Genomic DNA, 17,076 nt, shown 5'->3' on the forward strand with positions numbered 1-17,076 from the left:
GTTTTCACCTGTCTGTGCTGCACGCAAACAGATGCTTTAAGGAAATAACTTTTTTTCATGGAAATTTGGACATTTAAATTACAATCAGGGGTTCTATTCTGAGTTCCAGTGACTAGAATTGCCATGAAAAGTGACATGTGGAGCCTGTCTTATTCACATCCCTGACAAAATCCTTAAGGTATCAAAAAAATAATATTGTGTATACCAATGTGTCCAGACAGAGACCGGAGCCTTTCCCAGCTTTGGCCTTTGATCACAGAGAGACAGAATTCTATAAATGCTCCATCTCTGGTAAATTTTGAAAAAGAAAAAAAAACAACTTAAAGGGATAGTTCGCCTCTTTTGACATGAAGCTGTATGACATCCCATATTAGCAATATCATTTATGAACCTTGACTTTTTCTGGACTCCCTCCAGAAAAAGACAGACCTCACATTGCTTGGCGCTGTGTTTTGCCTGCCTTCATATCAGTGCGTTCAGCCACCTAGCGATAGCCGCACCTGTTACGGTGTTTACTGCTCGGAAGCAGGGGACTATGCTCGGTCTGCACTTCGGTCTGCACAGTTTACACAGCCCGTAGTGATACGAAGGTAGAGAGAAAATAGCGCCAAGCGATACGACTTTGTGATGCAAATGAATTACTCTTTTGAACGCATATTGTTTTGTGAGGCAAAATGCTTTATTAGCCGGTGTTCTGTCAATTTCTCCTACTTGTCGAGATAATTGCTACTTTGTGGTTTTGCGCATGCGCCGAGCCGATTTTCTAAGTTTCCTTTGCACGCCCATAATGTTTTGCTACCCTGCGTCTCAGCTGGTGTGTAACGGTAACATCCTCAAAATCCTGATTATTTTCTCTTTTGGAAGACATGCAAAGTAATAAAACACTTATCGTATTAACAAGCAGTTAGCTTAACATGCACAAATGGGGTGTCTGAAATATGACGCATATTTGAGCATGTTGAATAAGTGGAAGGCGCCTATGAAAGTTACGTTATCCAAGAGGCAGCGGCTTTTACTGAATGAAATCAGTCATGGGTAAAACATACTCTTACAGCATGTCCGTTGCTCAATGGAGAACTCTTTGGAGCGAGTTGTGACTGGGCCACATGACAGTTTCCCACTTTCTTGTACAGCTTCCTCAGCACAGGTCAGTGTGGTCATTCCCCTCAAACAGCAGGAGTCTGCAGAGCAGACGGTGCAGTGCTGCCCTCTTTCTGTTAGTGAGGAGACAGAGCAGGAGGTACTCTGGCCCATGTGTGATGGCTGGCTGAGATGATGAACTCCAGTGAAACGTCATGATCACCTGCCACATCCTGCTCGGAGAAAATCAAACGACTGAAATTGTCCGGAAAAAAAGTGACAGCATATGTCTCTCAGAGTGTCATATTAGCAAAATAATGAAAACACTTGTTCAAGCAGCTTTATACAAGCCATACTTAGCAAGTTCTCCAATTACCTCTTATGGCTGCGGACAATCAATGTGGTTCATTTTCAAGCAACAGTTCCATCTAGTGGCCAACGTAGTTATGACAATGAAACCAAAGGTGGAACTCAGGTGGTGTTTGTACAGAGACACAAAGTACCAGAGTCTCTTGTGTCTCTTTTATTTTGGGGGTATGTTCCTGAGTTACTGAAGACAGACAAGAGCTGGCATGAGATGAGGGAGAAAGAGTTGAAACACCTGTAACACATCTTAAAATACACGTATTTACACCTGCTGCATGACTTCAGATTGAGCAGGAACATTTCCCTCAACACAACCACATCTAAATCATTCATTCAAATAATATATACACAGCACATTTCAATTGTGTCAACAGGGCTGATAAAATGTATTCGTTGTGGATTCAGTTGAATAAACTGATCTATTACAGCGTTACTGGAGATTTTACTCATAATGTCTTTACAAATATAAATAAATGACAGACACACACCACAGGTTACAGGTGAGGTTCCCAAACCAGATGGCCTCCTCTCCACAACTGCGCTTCAGGATCCTGGTCATGCAAATCACAAACAGGATCAATCACCTGAATCCAAGGTTCGACAGTCAGCCGGAGGGTCCTCTCCAACACTCTGGAGAAAACTTTCCCAGGGAAGCTACTCAGGTCCCTAAAACTGATCTATTACATTCTTTACACGGCAAGAAATCAAACCATTGGAAGATTAAAAAACAAGATGAAAAACACACACGCACACACACACACACACACACACACAAGCAATGCTGCTTTCAAGTGGCTCATTTATTAAACGAGTTACTGTTTAACTGAGCAGATTCCAAACGTGACAGCTTTTGACCTGCCACTGTGCATCGGTAGTGACGCGCTTTCTGGAGGAGTGTAGAAGCAGTCATTCTCAGAGTCCAGGCTGATGGTGTGGATATTGATTTGATCGAGGCAACAAGCCGCGTCACTTTCCCGGATCCTTGTCAGAAAAAAAGCACAAGGTCGTCATTAATGGTTCGATACAAACAATTTATGTCACACAAAGCAACTGTGTTCTCAACTGGGTCGTCTGGCTCGGTTAATTGTGTCTTGTTGAGGGGACATTGGGGGCACTGTGGCTCCAACCAGTCTGCAGCATAACACGCATATCAGGCTAAATGTGAACGCTATCAGGCTGGATTCCCACGTACACGATGCGCCTGATGGTTGGAGCCGTGGCCACAATCATCAGACGCAACTCCAGCGATTTGATTAGACGGTGCATCTGCTATCGCATGCAAAAGTTTGACTGTTTGCGACTTACACCACAAACATTGTTCAGTATTGTAAGGCGTCACCTCAATCAAAGTAACCGAGGATGAACGAGACCCTGGAAGCCTGAAACATGCACGTGTGAAAACAAAACTATCAAGTCACACAAAATTAATTCTGAAAAACCTTCCAGAGGGTCTTAAACAAGGGGCTGCACGGTGGTGTGGTGGTTAGCACCGTCGCCTCAAAGCATGAAGGTTCCAGGTTCAACACCCAGCTTTCTGTGTGGAGTTTGCATGTTCTCCCCGTGTATGCGTGGGTCCTCTCCGGGTACTCTGGCTTCTTCCCACTGTCCAAAAAATCATGCATGTTAGGTTGATTGGCATCTCTAAATTGTCCTTAGGAGTGAGTGTGAGCATGCATGGTTGTTTGTCTCGTATGTCTCTATGTGGCCCTGCGATGGACTGGCAGCCTGTCCAGGGTGTACCCCGCCTCTCGCCCATTGACTGCTGGGATAGGCTCCACCCCACCCGCGACCCGATCGACGGATTCAGCGGTATAGATAACGGATGGATGGAGGGTCTTAAACAACTTTCCTCAGATGGGATCTGAGGCTTTACCTCGCCGTCTCCACTCCCTGATCGTCCAGTTCCTCTCCTGACAGATGGTGGATGAGTGAGGCTCCAAAGCAGTCTCCCAGGACATTAATCACAGTGTTGCTGCGGTCTCTGAGGAACACAAAACAAACAACGTGTGTAATACCATGAACTGGGACTTTGTCTCGCCCAACTCTTCAGCACCTGTTTTATGCACTGCTAAATTAAAACATCCACAACATGACGGCTGCCTTGCTAAAATAGGACTCGTTCTTTTTTTTTACATCAAATAGTCATGGAAATACGGTCTTCTGGGCCATCGTTCAAGCATACAAAAGGCCCCGAACTAAAGGCATGAACCAGTGTTGTGTCCACACACAGACAATTTAGCAAAGAACCAATTTTGAATTGTATCTTTAGGCACTTTGTTACTAGCAGCCGGTCACTCCATCCCATTTATTTAGTTGTATCTATCAAAAATACCAAAGATAACACAGTTGGACCGAGAAAAGTATTTTGGCACCAGAATTGTGAAATGGTGTCCATGGAAGGGTGGCTGTCAGGAAGCCGTTCTTAATGAAGGGAAACCGGGAGAAAAGGCTGAGCTGTGCCAAATGACACAAGAAGTGGACTGAAAATCAGTGGCAGCAGGTCTGATGGAGGGATGAATCCTCCCCAGAGAGAAGAGCTTTGGGATGTCCTTCAAGAAGCCTGGAGAACTATTCCTGAAGACTCCTTAAAGAAGTGACAGAAAGCTTGTCTGAGAGGGTTCAGGCTCAGTTGGAGAATAAAGGAGCTCAGACCAGATATTCACTTTAAAGCTCATTAAAATTGTACAAACTCTGTTTCGGTCTGATATACTGTATTTACATTTATGTTTGCCCATCAATAGCATGCAGCAACTTATTTGTAAGAGTTTTTTTTTTTTTTTTTTTGCCATATCAGGCCATGAATAAAGGGTTAAACTTACAGGATCCACTCCACGACCACCAGAAGAGACGCATCCTTTGCTGGCAGACCGACCGCACTCAACACAAAGAGAGTGGTCACAGCTCCAGTTGCCGGGATCCCTGCTGCTCCTATGCTGGAGATGGCTGCCGTCAAGCTGCAAATCACACACACACACTCTGTCAACTGTCATTTCAGGACCTTATTATGAAACTGTATATTCCATTTCTACTTAATAGCCCCATCACATGACTACATCACAGAAACACTTTGATTTGCTAAAGAAGAGGAAGCGACTCACCAGAGTGTAATCATCTGGCTGACCGAAAGTTTGACGTAGTTTAGTTGTGCAATGAAAACAGCTGCGACCACTTCATAAAGGGCAGTTCCATTCATGCTGATGTTGGTCGCGATGGGCAGCATGAAACGGGTGATTCTCCTGTCGACCTTCAGTCTGTTCTCACAACACTGTAATGTTTGTGGCAGCGTGGCAGAGCTTTGACAGACAAGAAAAAGGTGAATGCAGTTTTTCTCTGACAATAAGCCGTGCTCATGAACACGCGCGAGCGACTCCGCGATGCCATCTTACCTCGACGAGATGAGCAATGCAGTCAGTAACGCAGGAGAAACCCCCCCGATGACAGAATAGGGGTTTCGTCTCACACACAGGGAGTATATCAGTGGTAGAACGATAAGTGCATGACATGTTTCTCTGAAAAGAACAATCAACAAACAATCAACACTGGATATGTAGACGGAGTTCCTCACTGGGTGGCTTAAAGAAAGACCACAAGACTTCAAGATCTCCCCTTTGAAGTGTTCTGCTTTATCCCTGAACGGAAGAAGCATGTTTTTAAAGAAGCCTCCGTAACGATGCATTAAAAGTAGCCCGTGGCAGGGTGTTAGTACAGCAATGAAGAAAACAAGTTCAGGGTTTTAATGACTACATTAACTTTTTAAACTTTTTAAAAGAGGAATCATTTAGGCCCATGTGTCTACACGGTCTTGCTTTAAAGGCACCGGTCTCACAGAACACACTTTTTATTGCTCTAAAAGGCTTTTCAAGATTACGTAGTATTTCTGAAGGATGACCAAAGTGCACTAAGTTGAATTCAATTCATTTTTATTTATATAGCGCCAAATACAACAAATGTCATCTCAAGGCACTTAAATAATCAAGTCAAATTCAAGCCAATTGGAATTCAATTCATTGTAATCATAATTATTCATAAAATAGTGCAATACACTAAGTGAATTCTGTTTTTCAGGCAAGCAGTGCTTTGTGAAAACACTAATATCATCTGGTTAGACATACTGAAGGTCTGTTTCATGTGTTGTTGCTCCCACAACAGCAGTGAAAAACCTGACATTATCAGTCAGGCTGTGTTCATTCGTTTATCTAGAAATTGAAAGTCAGAAAAAGAATGTTCTGATTTTTCTCATTTTTAGAGATGTAAAATCAAAGAATCAGTCAGTGACTAACGCCGACATATTTTTTCTGTCAGATTTGTGGCCTCTAATTCGTGAGAATCGCACATTAAGTTCCTCTGAACAGGTTGAAACTACTGCTGATGTTGATGAATGCTGCTACAGGAGGACCAGCGGTCATTTTGGCAACAGTGCTAAAATAGTAAATGCGAACATACCCAAGAAGGACCACGGCAGAAAACTTGCCAAGCATTAAGATGGATTCCCAGTCGTGAACCTCAATTACATGGCTTACAATCATGAACAGGACTCCAACTGGCAGGTAGCTGAAACGGAAACCAAAACAGGAATTCAAACTATCTGCTGCCTGCTCCAAATGTAAGAAGTCAGATCGGATTATAGGAATGAGTTTTTTTTTCACATTTCAGTATTATCACAAACATTTCACAAAACGGTTGAAAACACTATTTTAACACTCGAGATCTTCAAATGTGGACAGAAAGTGTCATTTTACCCAAGGATCCAGGTCACCACCACTTTTGTGGCCTCGTTGATGGCGACACACAGCTTCACAGTGGATTTGGCTTTTTCACCTATCATTACAAACAAGATGCCCATAATAAACGCCCAAACGATCAACCCCAGCATGTTGGTCCCTGGAATATAAGAGCCCACCAGTCGCACATCTAGATCGTCCTGTAACAAGACCACAAACAATGAGCGACTGAAAGAAACACTATGTACCCAGATTATAAACTTTACACAGAAATAGTAACAAATGTATTTACCGATGTGAGATTTACTGATGACAGATTAGTAAATTGGTCATCCTCCTTTCTTGGAAAATACACTCTCTCAGTCTTGTACTATGAGAGAAACAAGTGTTTACTTCACAAACATAGTATGGAAAGTCTGAAAATGACCATTAGACCTGAATCAAAAACATACCTGTTGGTAGCAAGCCACAAAAAGGCTTTTAGGAGCCATGTTCCTATGTGCAGTAAAGGAAAGTCATACTAAAACTCAGCTTGTTAATGTTGACACAAGTCACAAAACATGCCGGACGATGACCTTGTGGTCTAACAAACAAAGTATCTTATTACCACTTAACAAAAGCAAAGACGGTCCGGACTCAAAATGATCAGAAATGATTTTAATCTGCCCCAAAACGAACATTTTCTTCTCACCTCACAAGATCCATCAAGGAATCCGCAGTGAAAAAGGACTCCTGTCCTGGTTCATCAGCATTTTCGCTATTAGCAGATCCTGGCTTGATTATCAGCGCCAATCCCAGTCCTACAACACACAATGCGAGGCCAAATGTAAGAAGCAACAACTGAATTCATGCTGCAGCTGTTTTAATATTGTGTTGAGATTTACTGCTGGTCAGTGACAAGTTTTAAGATAAAACAAAGATAACTGTCTCACCTAAAACCACAGCCATAAGGTTAGATGAGGCGATGTACAGAATTGTACGTGCTGCAATTTTCCTGGAGGCTTTAACACTGAGACTGCTGACACCTGATAAAATAAAACCACAACATGAGCTAAAGTCTGCTAACGTTCACCTGAGTGTCAGGTCCTAAATGTGGTCCGCATTATCAGCATCAAGTATTGTGGAGCAGGTTATAACACGTAGTACTTCATGATACAGAAAAGTACTGATAAATACACATACAGCTTACCTGATATCACACTTGTCACGATCAAAGGAATGCTAATCATCTGAAGCATCTGCATGAGTAGCTCTCCTGGAAAGGCGATGTAGATTTGCTCGATATCAGACAAATCCACAGAGATCTTGAGAACTAGGCCGAGGGCTATACCTGTGACAGAAAACAACAATAACTGGGTTAAAATCGAGAAAGGGGCATGTTATGTACAAAAACAAATTCATTTCACAGGCAAAACCACCTATAAAACCCACTGCCACACTTGTCAAACACAGGCGACAGCAATAATTATACTCAAATAAATGGAAAATACCCTGCTCGGTCAGAAAAAGAAAGCTGACATGATATATTTCGATTGGCCCTCTTTAGCTTTGATTAAGGCACAAATCAATAAGCCTATATAACATCACAACATTATTTCTGTCCAGAAATGCATTCATTTTGTACCAAGAACATGGTAGTGATGATGGGAGAGTCGGACTTCGGTGGAAAGTCTTCTCCAGCACATCCCAAGGTCTAAAATCTGAAAATGATTCTCATCAGGCCTTTTATCCTTTTTATCTAGTGCTCCAGAGTCTTTGTCTTCATTCTCCCAAACAGAGTTAAGCCTTTTTCTCAGGCTACATAGTTCAGACCCAATACCTCTTGGCATTGTGCCTGAGGAAAGGATCTTACTTTCACTTTTAAACAGTAACATGAGATCTACAGGTGATTTTCTTCATCTGATTTCTCCAAATGTTATGTGATGTACAGTCGCAGCCCTCCCACAGAATGTGTCACAACAAGGTTGTTCAAGGCATGGGAAGCTTCTCACTGCATCGGTTAGGATTAAAAAGTTGACAGATGAAACATATCAATCACTATGGCACCAATGGGAAGCTCTTACTATTTGGCTCAGTTAAACAGAAATAGAAAAATACTTTATTCATCCCCCAATGGGAGAAATTCAAAGTAGTCAAGTAGCTCAAAAAAAATCATGAATATTTACAATGATTGTATATCAACAACAACAATAATAAACCCAATTCTAGTAAAAATACTACTACTAACTAATAATAATAATGAATGACTAAATAAACAAATAAATAAATAAATAAATCTAGTTGGTAGTGACTTTTATATTTACATTTCCAGCCACAAGGCTCTGGTTCAACTCTTTGTGCCACCGTTAGGACATTAGTGTTTGAGCGAATGATTGAGGCATAGTTTCTAATAACCTAATGACCCTTCAAATAAGGAAACTTTCAGGGCACAAAAAAAAGAACGGGTCGCGAAAGTTGAGACTGTTAAAACAGAGTCTCTTCAGTCAAAGGCTTCTTCAGTTTGGATGCAAAACGGACCGCTACAGGAAATCTTTCCTGCCCACAGCCATCAGCATCTATAATAACTCCTTGATTTGATTGAGTTACATCAACATTTAATTTCCCTCTGGGATAAATAAAGTATTTTTGATTTGAATTGAATTGAATTTTCCGAATCAGGTTGCCAGGCAACAGCTAGTACTGAAAGTGAAAGTTTTTATTAAAAGTGAAGGAACTGTTGGTGTCGTTATTATAAGCTGGCATCATAGACCTATGATATGATATAACCACAAATAGGTATACTAGTTATCACTTACCCAGGATGACAGCTAACAGGCTGAAAACCTGAAGCTTGTTCCGCATTACTCTGGCCCAGCACCGGCCACCAATGGCTGCGCACTCCGAGGTGCCGGAGATGGGAGTCTCTCTGTTATTCTCCATGTCTGCGATGCAAACAAGGCGACATTAACGAGATAATATTAACACATTTCTCACAATACCCCATTAACAGTCGTTTGTTTTAACAGGCTGCCTTTAAACGACATTTTTAGTCAATTAATCAGATTATTTTGGACAGATTTCTTACCAGGGTCCACACGATCAACACTGCGCTGGATCACAACCACACGTTTTCAAACCAATATACATTTCGAACTGTTTTGATTCGAATAAACAAATTGATCTGAAAGCAAACTGGACTTAATCCTTTTCCTGTATTATTATACACGTTTTAAAATGTATTTTAATTAGTCTGCATGTGGCTGTCAACTTAAGACCAAATAACAAGTCACTTGCCAGGGAAGACTTTTCTTCATGTTTTGATGACTGGTTTATTCAACTTGCAATTTTGACTGTATATAAGCTTGGCTTACAGTTGAAAATGTATTATGTTGTACAGTAAATGAATAGTAAAATAATTATGTGTAATGTGAATGTTGTTGTGCGTCCAATAAGAGAACATAGATGATGTATGCCCATTATGACAAATCACTTATTTTAATCCCAATGATGAGCCTCTGAAAAAGTTAAAACGTTGTTTTTGTTTCTATAGCAACACAGGTATTTGCACAAACTCACCAAAAAGGCGAAAAAGGCAAATTCAGTCATATAATATTAAGCATTAAATGTGAATTATAAGAAATTTCATGTTTTGACGTATATTCGATAATGTTTAGATTAAACCACAACCACTTCTTTCAATATTACTATTCCTTATCATAAAACTTGAAGGATGTTCTGACATCAGATAACAAGAGATGGAGCCTTTCAGGTAGCCTATTATTTGTCCCATTCTTCCAAGAAACCCGTCTGTTGGAGCTATTTATTCCTTATCTTTCTTTACTTTGAATTTTGTTTTATATTCTTGGGTTACTTTATATTTTGGGGGATTACTTACAGAATTTATTTGTAGGTTAATATTTTTTTGTTTTTTGTTTCTTTGTTTTAAATTAGGCAGAAGAACTGTGGGTCCATTCCATATAAATATTAGGGACTGGTATAGGACCAGGATGGATTGGGGTGGGGCCTATGTTTTTTGTTTTTTTTACCAGAGCAGGAGAAGCAGCAGAAGACAAAGGTACCTGTATTATTTGCTTGCCAGCTGGAAAATAAATCGTCAAAACGCCATCTTCAGGTATTGGACATTAGACTTCTTTTTTGCCTGTGTGATGGGGTGCACTAGGTCATTTCCTGAACACACTCCTGTGTTCAGGCCACTCCCTTCCCCTGATTAGGCTGAGGGCATTTAAAGCACCTGTGGCCTCCTGACTTTCTTTGTCTGCCTCTTTCTCCTCTGGCTGTTGCTGGTCTTGGTTTCCTCTCCCTTTTGGCCTAGTCTTACTGGTGTCTGCATCTAGGTAGGAAGAAAGATATATATGAACTGTGTGTTACAAGAAAGTGGTACTAATTTGAATTTTCCTTTTCTTTATAGTTGGAAGCACACCTTGCAGTGGCTTAGCCTGTGCACCTTTTTTATCTAGGTTGTCGGCTGCTGTTTTGCCTGGGTTTTAGCTTGCTTTTAAGATTATTTCGGACCAACTGGCGTTTTTAACTGTTTAATATTGTGTTTTTCTCTTTTCTTTTAGTGGCATTAGTCGGCTTTAGCGGAGGCTAGGCACGGTAGTGTGGTTCCCCTTCACAAGTTTGTAGTGTTAGAGTTCACTGGGACACAGTTTGCAGTGCTGCACCATTTTGTTATGATTGCTGAGAGCACGCGTGGTGAGTAAGTTGTTGCACTCCTGGAACACACCCTTCGGTAGGCTGCCTCCCTATAGCTGGCTTCTGTTCACCCCTTTTGTTAATTTCAGCATAAATGTTTATTCTTTTGTTAAAGAATAAATTTTGGTGCTTGTAAAATATTTTTTTTAATAAATGTTATATTTTCATAAGTTGAGTTATTTTGTGCCATTAATTCCTTTTCTTTTCAGATCTTCATTTAGTAATTATTTTGATTGAAATTAATAAACATCTTATTTTGGAACCACGTTTCTGTCCTGTATATTTGGGTACTGAACTTGTGTTGTCCGCTTGTTGTAAGAGATTTCCTGGGGTGAAATCCCCCAGGTGGCGTTGTCCTTCACCTCCCCACGCCACATTCTGGCGTTGTCGGCAGGACCCCTGTAAAAACAGAGACGTGGGTTCCTAGTTGTGTTTTTTTCGTTCACCAGTTGGTTCATTTGGTGTAGCGTTTATAGATGAATGTGTAGTATTTGCATAGTATATTGTAGTAGTGTGTGACAGGCAAAACAGCAGCTGCTTCTGTAACCATCTAGAACTTCAAGCAAAAGGCCTTGGCTAACCTCTCTTGTTTCCTTCATCATGGAGGAGCTAAATCAGCTGAAAGACTTGGTGGCCCAACTGCAGGCGGAGAACCGGTTGCTGCGAGAGCAGGATGAAGCCCCAGGAACCAGTGCTGCATCAAATGACTCTGCTGCTCCTCCCCCATCCTCTAGTGCCCCAGTAGTGGAACGACTGTTTTATGTTCCTCGAGACAGAAAGTGTCCGATGTTTAGAGGAAGGACTGGTTTAAGCATCAATGAGTGGGCAGAGGAAATTCAAGCATGTATGCGTGCCCGCCACCTGTCTAGGGCTGATCAAGCACTGTTTATTTATGATCATCTGGAAAGTGAGGCGAGAGAGGAGATAAGATATCGCCCTAGGGAAGAAAGGAGCGATCCAGAGAAAATTCTTGTTATCCTTCAGGAGTTGTATGGGTGTTCTAAATCCTATATCTCATTGCAGGAGGATTTCTTCTCCAGAAAGCAGCAGGACGATGAGACTTTACAGGAGTTTTCCCATGCTCTGATGTGTCTGATGGACAAAGTTGTGACAAATGCTCCCCATGGCTTTCCCAATTCCCATATGTTAATGCGTGACCAATTTGTTGAACATGTGTGTGATTGTGCCCTACGTAGGGAATTAAAGCAGTTTGTCCGACGCCATCCCGAAGTCACTCTACTCGAGGTTCGTAGCGAGGCCATCAGGTGGGAGCGGGAGGGGATGCCAGGAGGTGTCAAGGGTAGGAGCCACTCTGTTTCATCTGCGGCAGGCTTTCAGTTTGCAGTGGCAGGAGGTCCACATTCAGGGTCAAGTAATTTAGACACGAGGTCTGAATTGGCAGAGTTAAAGCAGATGTTAAAACAGCAACAGGAACAGCTGAATCAGCTCAGTAGTAGTTTCCTTGCACTCAAACACGCTCCGAAGCCACCTTTTCGCCCTGCTAAACAGTCTATTATTTGTAGAAGGTGCCAGAAGCCTGGACACTTTGCAAGGGAGTGTGATGGTGATAGAGTTCAGGTCGTAGCTCAGCCACCTTCTCATACAGGCACAACTCCTAGTGACAGACCATACTCCCACAATCAGCAGTCGGGAAACTTTCACCCCCTGAACTGCTGAGCCAAAGTTCAGGTGGGGGCCCAGTTGGCTCAGAGCAGGATACAGAGAACCCAGATGTTGTTGAATTGATGGCAGCTTGCCCCCACCTAACCATATCAATGGGGGGGGTTGCAGTTCCATGTTTGGTTGACACAGGATCCATGGTATCCACCATAACAGAGAGTTTCTTCATCCAAAACTTTGAGCCCTGGGGAGATGAGAAGTTGCACTCATGTCAGTGGTTACAACTTAAAGCTGCTAATGGGTTGGACATACCTTATGTTGGCTACCTTGAGCTTGATGTTGAACTTTGTGATAAGGTAATTACAAAGCGTGGCGTACTGGTGGTTAAGGACCCCGTTGGTCGGCCCTCCTCCACCCCAGGTGTTCTTGGCATGAATATAATCAAGTCATGCTATACAGAGTTGTTTGCACTTCACGGTTCTGCTCTTTTTGATTTGCCCTCTGTGTCACAGGCCCCTAGCCAATTCCAAACAGCCCTGCAGCAGTGTCACCAGGCCCAAGCCGATGCACCACCTGACCGATCGAGTCGAGTAAAGGTTAAGGGTGGGAGGGTTTTTAGAGTTCCTGGTGGTACCACGAAGCTGGTGGCAGCCACCTGCTCCCAACATTACTCTAGTGATGTCCTGTTTGAACCTTTGAGTACCGGATTGCCCGCTGGCTTACTGGCGTCCCCAGCTTTGGTCCAACTAAGCAGAGGTACCGTTTACATTCCTATCGTTAACGTTGGGGTTAATGATGCTGTGCTTTACCCACACACAGTGATAGGTACCGTGAGCCATGCCCATGTAGTAAGCCTGCCCACAGGGGTCACAGAAGGCAAGGGACAGGTCTCAGCCACAATGTCGTCCCAAATGGTTACCAACTCCATTCAAGAGAAGATCAATGCTGTCGATCTGGGCGCCCTGTCGGAGACAGATCAGAGTCAGGTTAGATCCTTATTACAGAAGCATAGTGATGTATTCTCAGCTCATGAGGGAGATTTGGGGTGTACAGATTTGATTTCACATGATATACCTCTGCTTGACGAGACACCAGTAAGACAGAGATATAGACGTATCCCCCCTTCTGAGTACGAGATGGTTAAAACCCACATCCATCAGCTTCTTGAGGCTAAGGTTATCAGGGAGAGCAGTAGCCCTTTTGCATCACCTATAGTTTTGGTCAAGAAAAAAGATGGCACCCTTCGGCTGTGCGTGGACTATAGGCTACTAAACAGCAAAACCAGAAGAGATGCCTTCCCCTTGCCACGCATCGAAGAGTCCCTTGATGCACTCTCAGGGGCTCGCTGGTTCTCTACTCTGGATTTAACCAGTGGCTACAACCAAGTGCCAGTCACAGAAAAGGATAAAATGAAAACTGCTTTCTGTACCCCATTTGGTCTCTTTGAATGGAACAGAATGCCCTTTGGGCTTTGTAATGCTCCAAGCACTTTCCAAAGACTCATGGAGAGGATATTTGGGGCCCAACATTGCCAGTCTTTGTTGTTATATTTGGATGACGTGATCGTCTTTTCTTCATCTGTAGCCCAACATATGGAACGCCTGGACACTGTACTGGAGAGACTAAAGCAGGAGAACCTCAAGGCCAAGTTGGAGAAATGCTGCTTTTTCAAAGAGGAGGTTGGTTACTTGGGACATGTCATTTCCAAAGAAGGGGTGGTTACTGACCCTCGTAAGATCGATGTTGTTGCAAAGTGGCAACGTCCCACCAATGTAACAGAATTGCAGTCTTTTCTCGGCTTTGCTAGCTATTATCGACGATTCGTCAATGGTTTTGCTAAGCTGGCAGCCCCCCTGCACAGACTGGCTGCTGAATTGAGGAACACCAAGACCCGGAGGCAGGTGGCACAGAGGCTCAGTGCAGCGTGGACTGAGGAATGTGAACAGTGCTTTGAAGGCCTTAAACGTAAGCTTGTGGAAGCACCAGTGCTGGCGTATGCCAATTTCTCCCTGCCCTTCGTCCTCGAAGTGGATGCCAGCCACAGTGGGCTTGGAGCGGTCCTTTCTCAGGAGCAGGAAGGTAAAGTGAAACCTATAGCCTATGCTAGTCGTGGCCTTAAGCCTGCGGAACGCAATATGAACAACTATAGTTCCATGAAGCTAGAGTTTTTGGCCCTTAAATGGGCCATGACTGAAAAATTTCGGGAATACCTGTTAGGACAGAAATGCGTAGTGTACACAGATAATAACCCTCTCAGTCACCTTGCAACAGCAAAGTTGGGTGCTGTGGAGCAGCGCTGGGCCTCAGAACTTGCTAATTTTGATTATGTCATCAAGTACAGGCCTGGAAAGCGAAATGGCAATGCGGATGCCCTCTCACGGCAGTATGTCCCCAGTACGTCCACCACAGACCATCTGACTCGTGGTACCCCGCTTCCTGAGTCCATGCAGCAAGCATGTAGAGTAGTGCCTGAGGTAAAGCAAAATGCTATTTCTGCCTTCCCATGTCACTCTCCTGCTAATTTACGTGCCCTACAGGAAGCAGACCCCACCATACACCACTTCCTGGGGTTTTGGATCAGAAAGAGGGGACCCGATGCAGGCGAACGTCGCCAAATGTCCAAGGAAGCTCTTACACTGGTCAGACAGTGGGATCGGATTGTAGAGAAAGATGGTGTGCTCCATCGTAAGGTCTTCTCCCCTAATGGTGACGAGATTCTCCAACTGCTCTTGCCTTCATCCATGAAGAGCCAGGTTTTGCACCAGCTGCATCATGAGCATGGCCACCAGGGTGTGGAACGAACTGTGAGCCTAGTGTGGCAGAGATGTTACTGGCCTGGTATGCACCAAGATGTTAAGCGCTGGTGCCAAGAGTGCGAAAGATGCCAGGTAGCCAAAGACACCCAGCCATCTACCCGTACATACATGGGACACCTCCTTGCTGCACGACCAAACCAAATTCTAGCAGTAGACTTTACTGTATTAGAGCCATCCAGCAATGGGATGGAGAATGTACTTGTGATGACCGATGTTTTCTCAAAATACACTCAGGCCATCTCCACCACTGATCAACGGGCCTCCCCTGTGGCTAAAGTACTGGTAAATGAGTGGTTCTCTAGGTTTGGAGTCCCCAGTCGTATTCACTCTGACCAGGGAAGAAATTTCGAGAGTATATTGGTCCAACAGTTATGCAGCTTCTATGGTATTGAAAAGTCCCATACCACCCCTTACCACCCTGCTGGGAACGGCCAATGCGAACGATTTAACCGCACCCTGCATGACCGCCTACGCACCTTGCCCACAACAAGAAAAAGGGATTGGTCATCCTACCTGCCTCAACTTGTCTTTTCATACAACACCACAGTACATCAATCAACGGGTGAGTCCCCCTTCTTTCTGATGTTTGGACAAGATCCCCTTTTACCTGTTGATTTCCTGTTAGGAAAGAACCCCGTCCTGGCCACAGGTAGTACTCACGATTGGATCCTGGAGCATCAGGCCAGGCTCCAAGTGGCATTTGAAGGGGCTTCTAAAAATCTGCAGGCTGCTGCCAACCGACGAAAGGCACGCCACGATCAGAAGGTAAAAGACGTTCTCATACCAGATGGGAAGCTGGTGTACCTCAGAGATGTGGGGCTGAGGGGCCGCCACAAAATTCAAGATGTCTGGAGCTCAGTGGTGTACAAGGTCATGAGGGCCCCCAGAGATGGTGGATCTGTGTACACCATTGCTCCAGTAGATGACCCCAGTAAGGTGAGGACTGTTCATCGCTCCCTGTTGAAAGGCCATCCTGGATATGCAGCTGAAGTCCCGGTGACCTGTCCCCCAGGAGATGTGGAACCCGCTGTTGAAGAAGATTCATTCGATGGTGACCTGTGTGTAGTAAGGCCTGAGAGCACTGTAACTCGTGCACCTGTGAATTTATGTCCCCAGACAGACGTCCTACCCTCAAGTCCACAGCAGGTTGCTTCCACTACAATTTCAGAGGGACGCTCGCTGGTTACACACCCACCTTTTCAACCAGAGGACCAACTAGTTGCCGATGGGGGTGCAGTAAGGAGGACCAACCGCCTCACAGCTGGGAGACACACAAACATACATCGTCTCCCACAGGCAGCGGGCAGCAGGGTGACAAGGGCTACTGCCTCCCACATATTTGTAGCTGATGCAGCAATTTTTAGACCTTGGCAATAAAGTAATGTTTGAGGCCAACCATTGAAAAAATGGGGGTGGATTGTGATGGGGTGCACTAGGTCATTTCCTGAACACACTCCTGTGTTCAGGCCACTCCCTTCCCCTGATTAGGCTGAGGGCATTTAAAGCACCTGTGGCCTCCTGACTTTCTTTGTCTGCCTCTTTCTCCTCTGGCTGTTGCTGGTCTTGGTTTCCTCTCCCTTTTGGCCTAGTCTTACTGGTGTCTGCATCTAGGTAGGAAGAAAGATATATATGAACTGTGTGTTACAAGAAAGTGGTACTAATTTGAATTTTCCTTTTCTTTATAGTTGGAAGCACACCTTGCAGTGGCTTAGCCTGTGCACCTTTTTTATCTAGGTTGTCGGCTGCTGTTTTGCCTGGGTTTTAGCATGCTTTTAAGA

The 17,076-nt window shown here is 43.9% G+C and overlaps 1 protein-coding gene across 1 annotated transcript; it reads right to left on the reverse strand.

The window, feature by feature from the left end:
- Window positions 1–1,138: 1,138 nt before the first annotated feature.
- Window positions 1,139–9,086, reverse strand: LOC142382734 (excitatory amino acid transporter 3-like). The gene is made up of 14 exons (XM_075468853.1): window positions 8,963–9,086; window positions 7,357–7,497; window positions 7,100–7,192; window positions 6,859–6,967; window positions 6,620–6,662; window positions 6,460–6,537; window positions 6,186–6,367; window positions 5,890–5,997; window positions 4,833–4,955; window positions 4,545–4,739; window positions 4,266–4,400; window positions 3,320–3,427; window positions 2,302–2,427; window positions 1,139–1,313 (listed from the first exon to the last, which is right to left on the reverse strand). Exons 1-14 carry the CDS (start codon window positions 9,084–9,086, stop codon window positions 1,139–1,141), a joined length of 1,740 nt encoding a protein of 579 aa, XP_075324968.1.
- Between the last annotated feature and the right edge of the window lie 7,990 nt (window positions 9,087–17,076).

This window comes from Odontesthes bonariensis, chromosome 6 (genome assembly GCF_027942865.1).
Source record: "Odontesthes bonariensis isolate fOdoBon6 chromosome 6, fOdoBon6.hap1, whole genome shotgun sequence".
NCBI classification, from domain to species: Eukaryota; Metazoa; Chordata; class Actinopteri; order Atheriniformes; family Atherinopsidae; genus Odontesthes; species Odontesthes bonariensis.

Bases quoted from the DNA above. Each gene is read 5' to 3' on its own strand.
- LOC142382734 (XM_075468853.1), bottom strand. From the start codon at position 9,086: ATGGAGAATAACAGAGAGACTCCCATCTCCGGCACCTCGGAGTGCGCA. The intron at 6,968-7,099 runs GTGAGACAGTTA...TGTGTGTTGTAG, and splicing joins CCTTATGGCTGTGGTTTTAG to GACTGGGATTGGCGCTGATA. The intron at 1,314-2,301 runs GTCAAAAGCTGT...TTCTCCGAGCAG, and splicing joins CTACCGATGCACAGTGGCAG to GATGTGGCAGGTGATCATGA.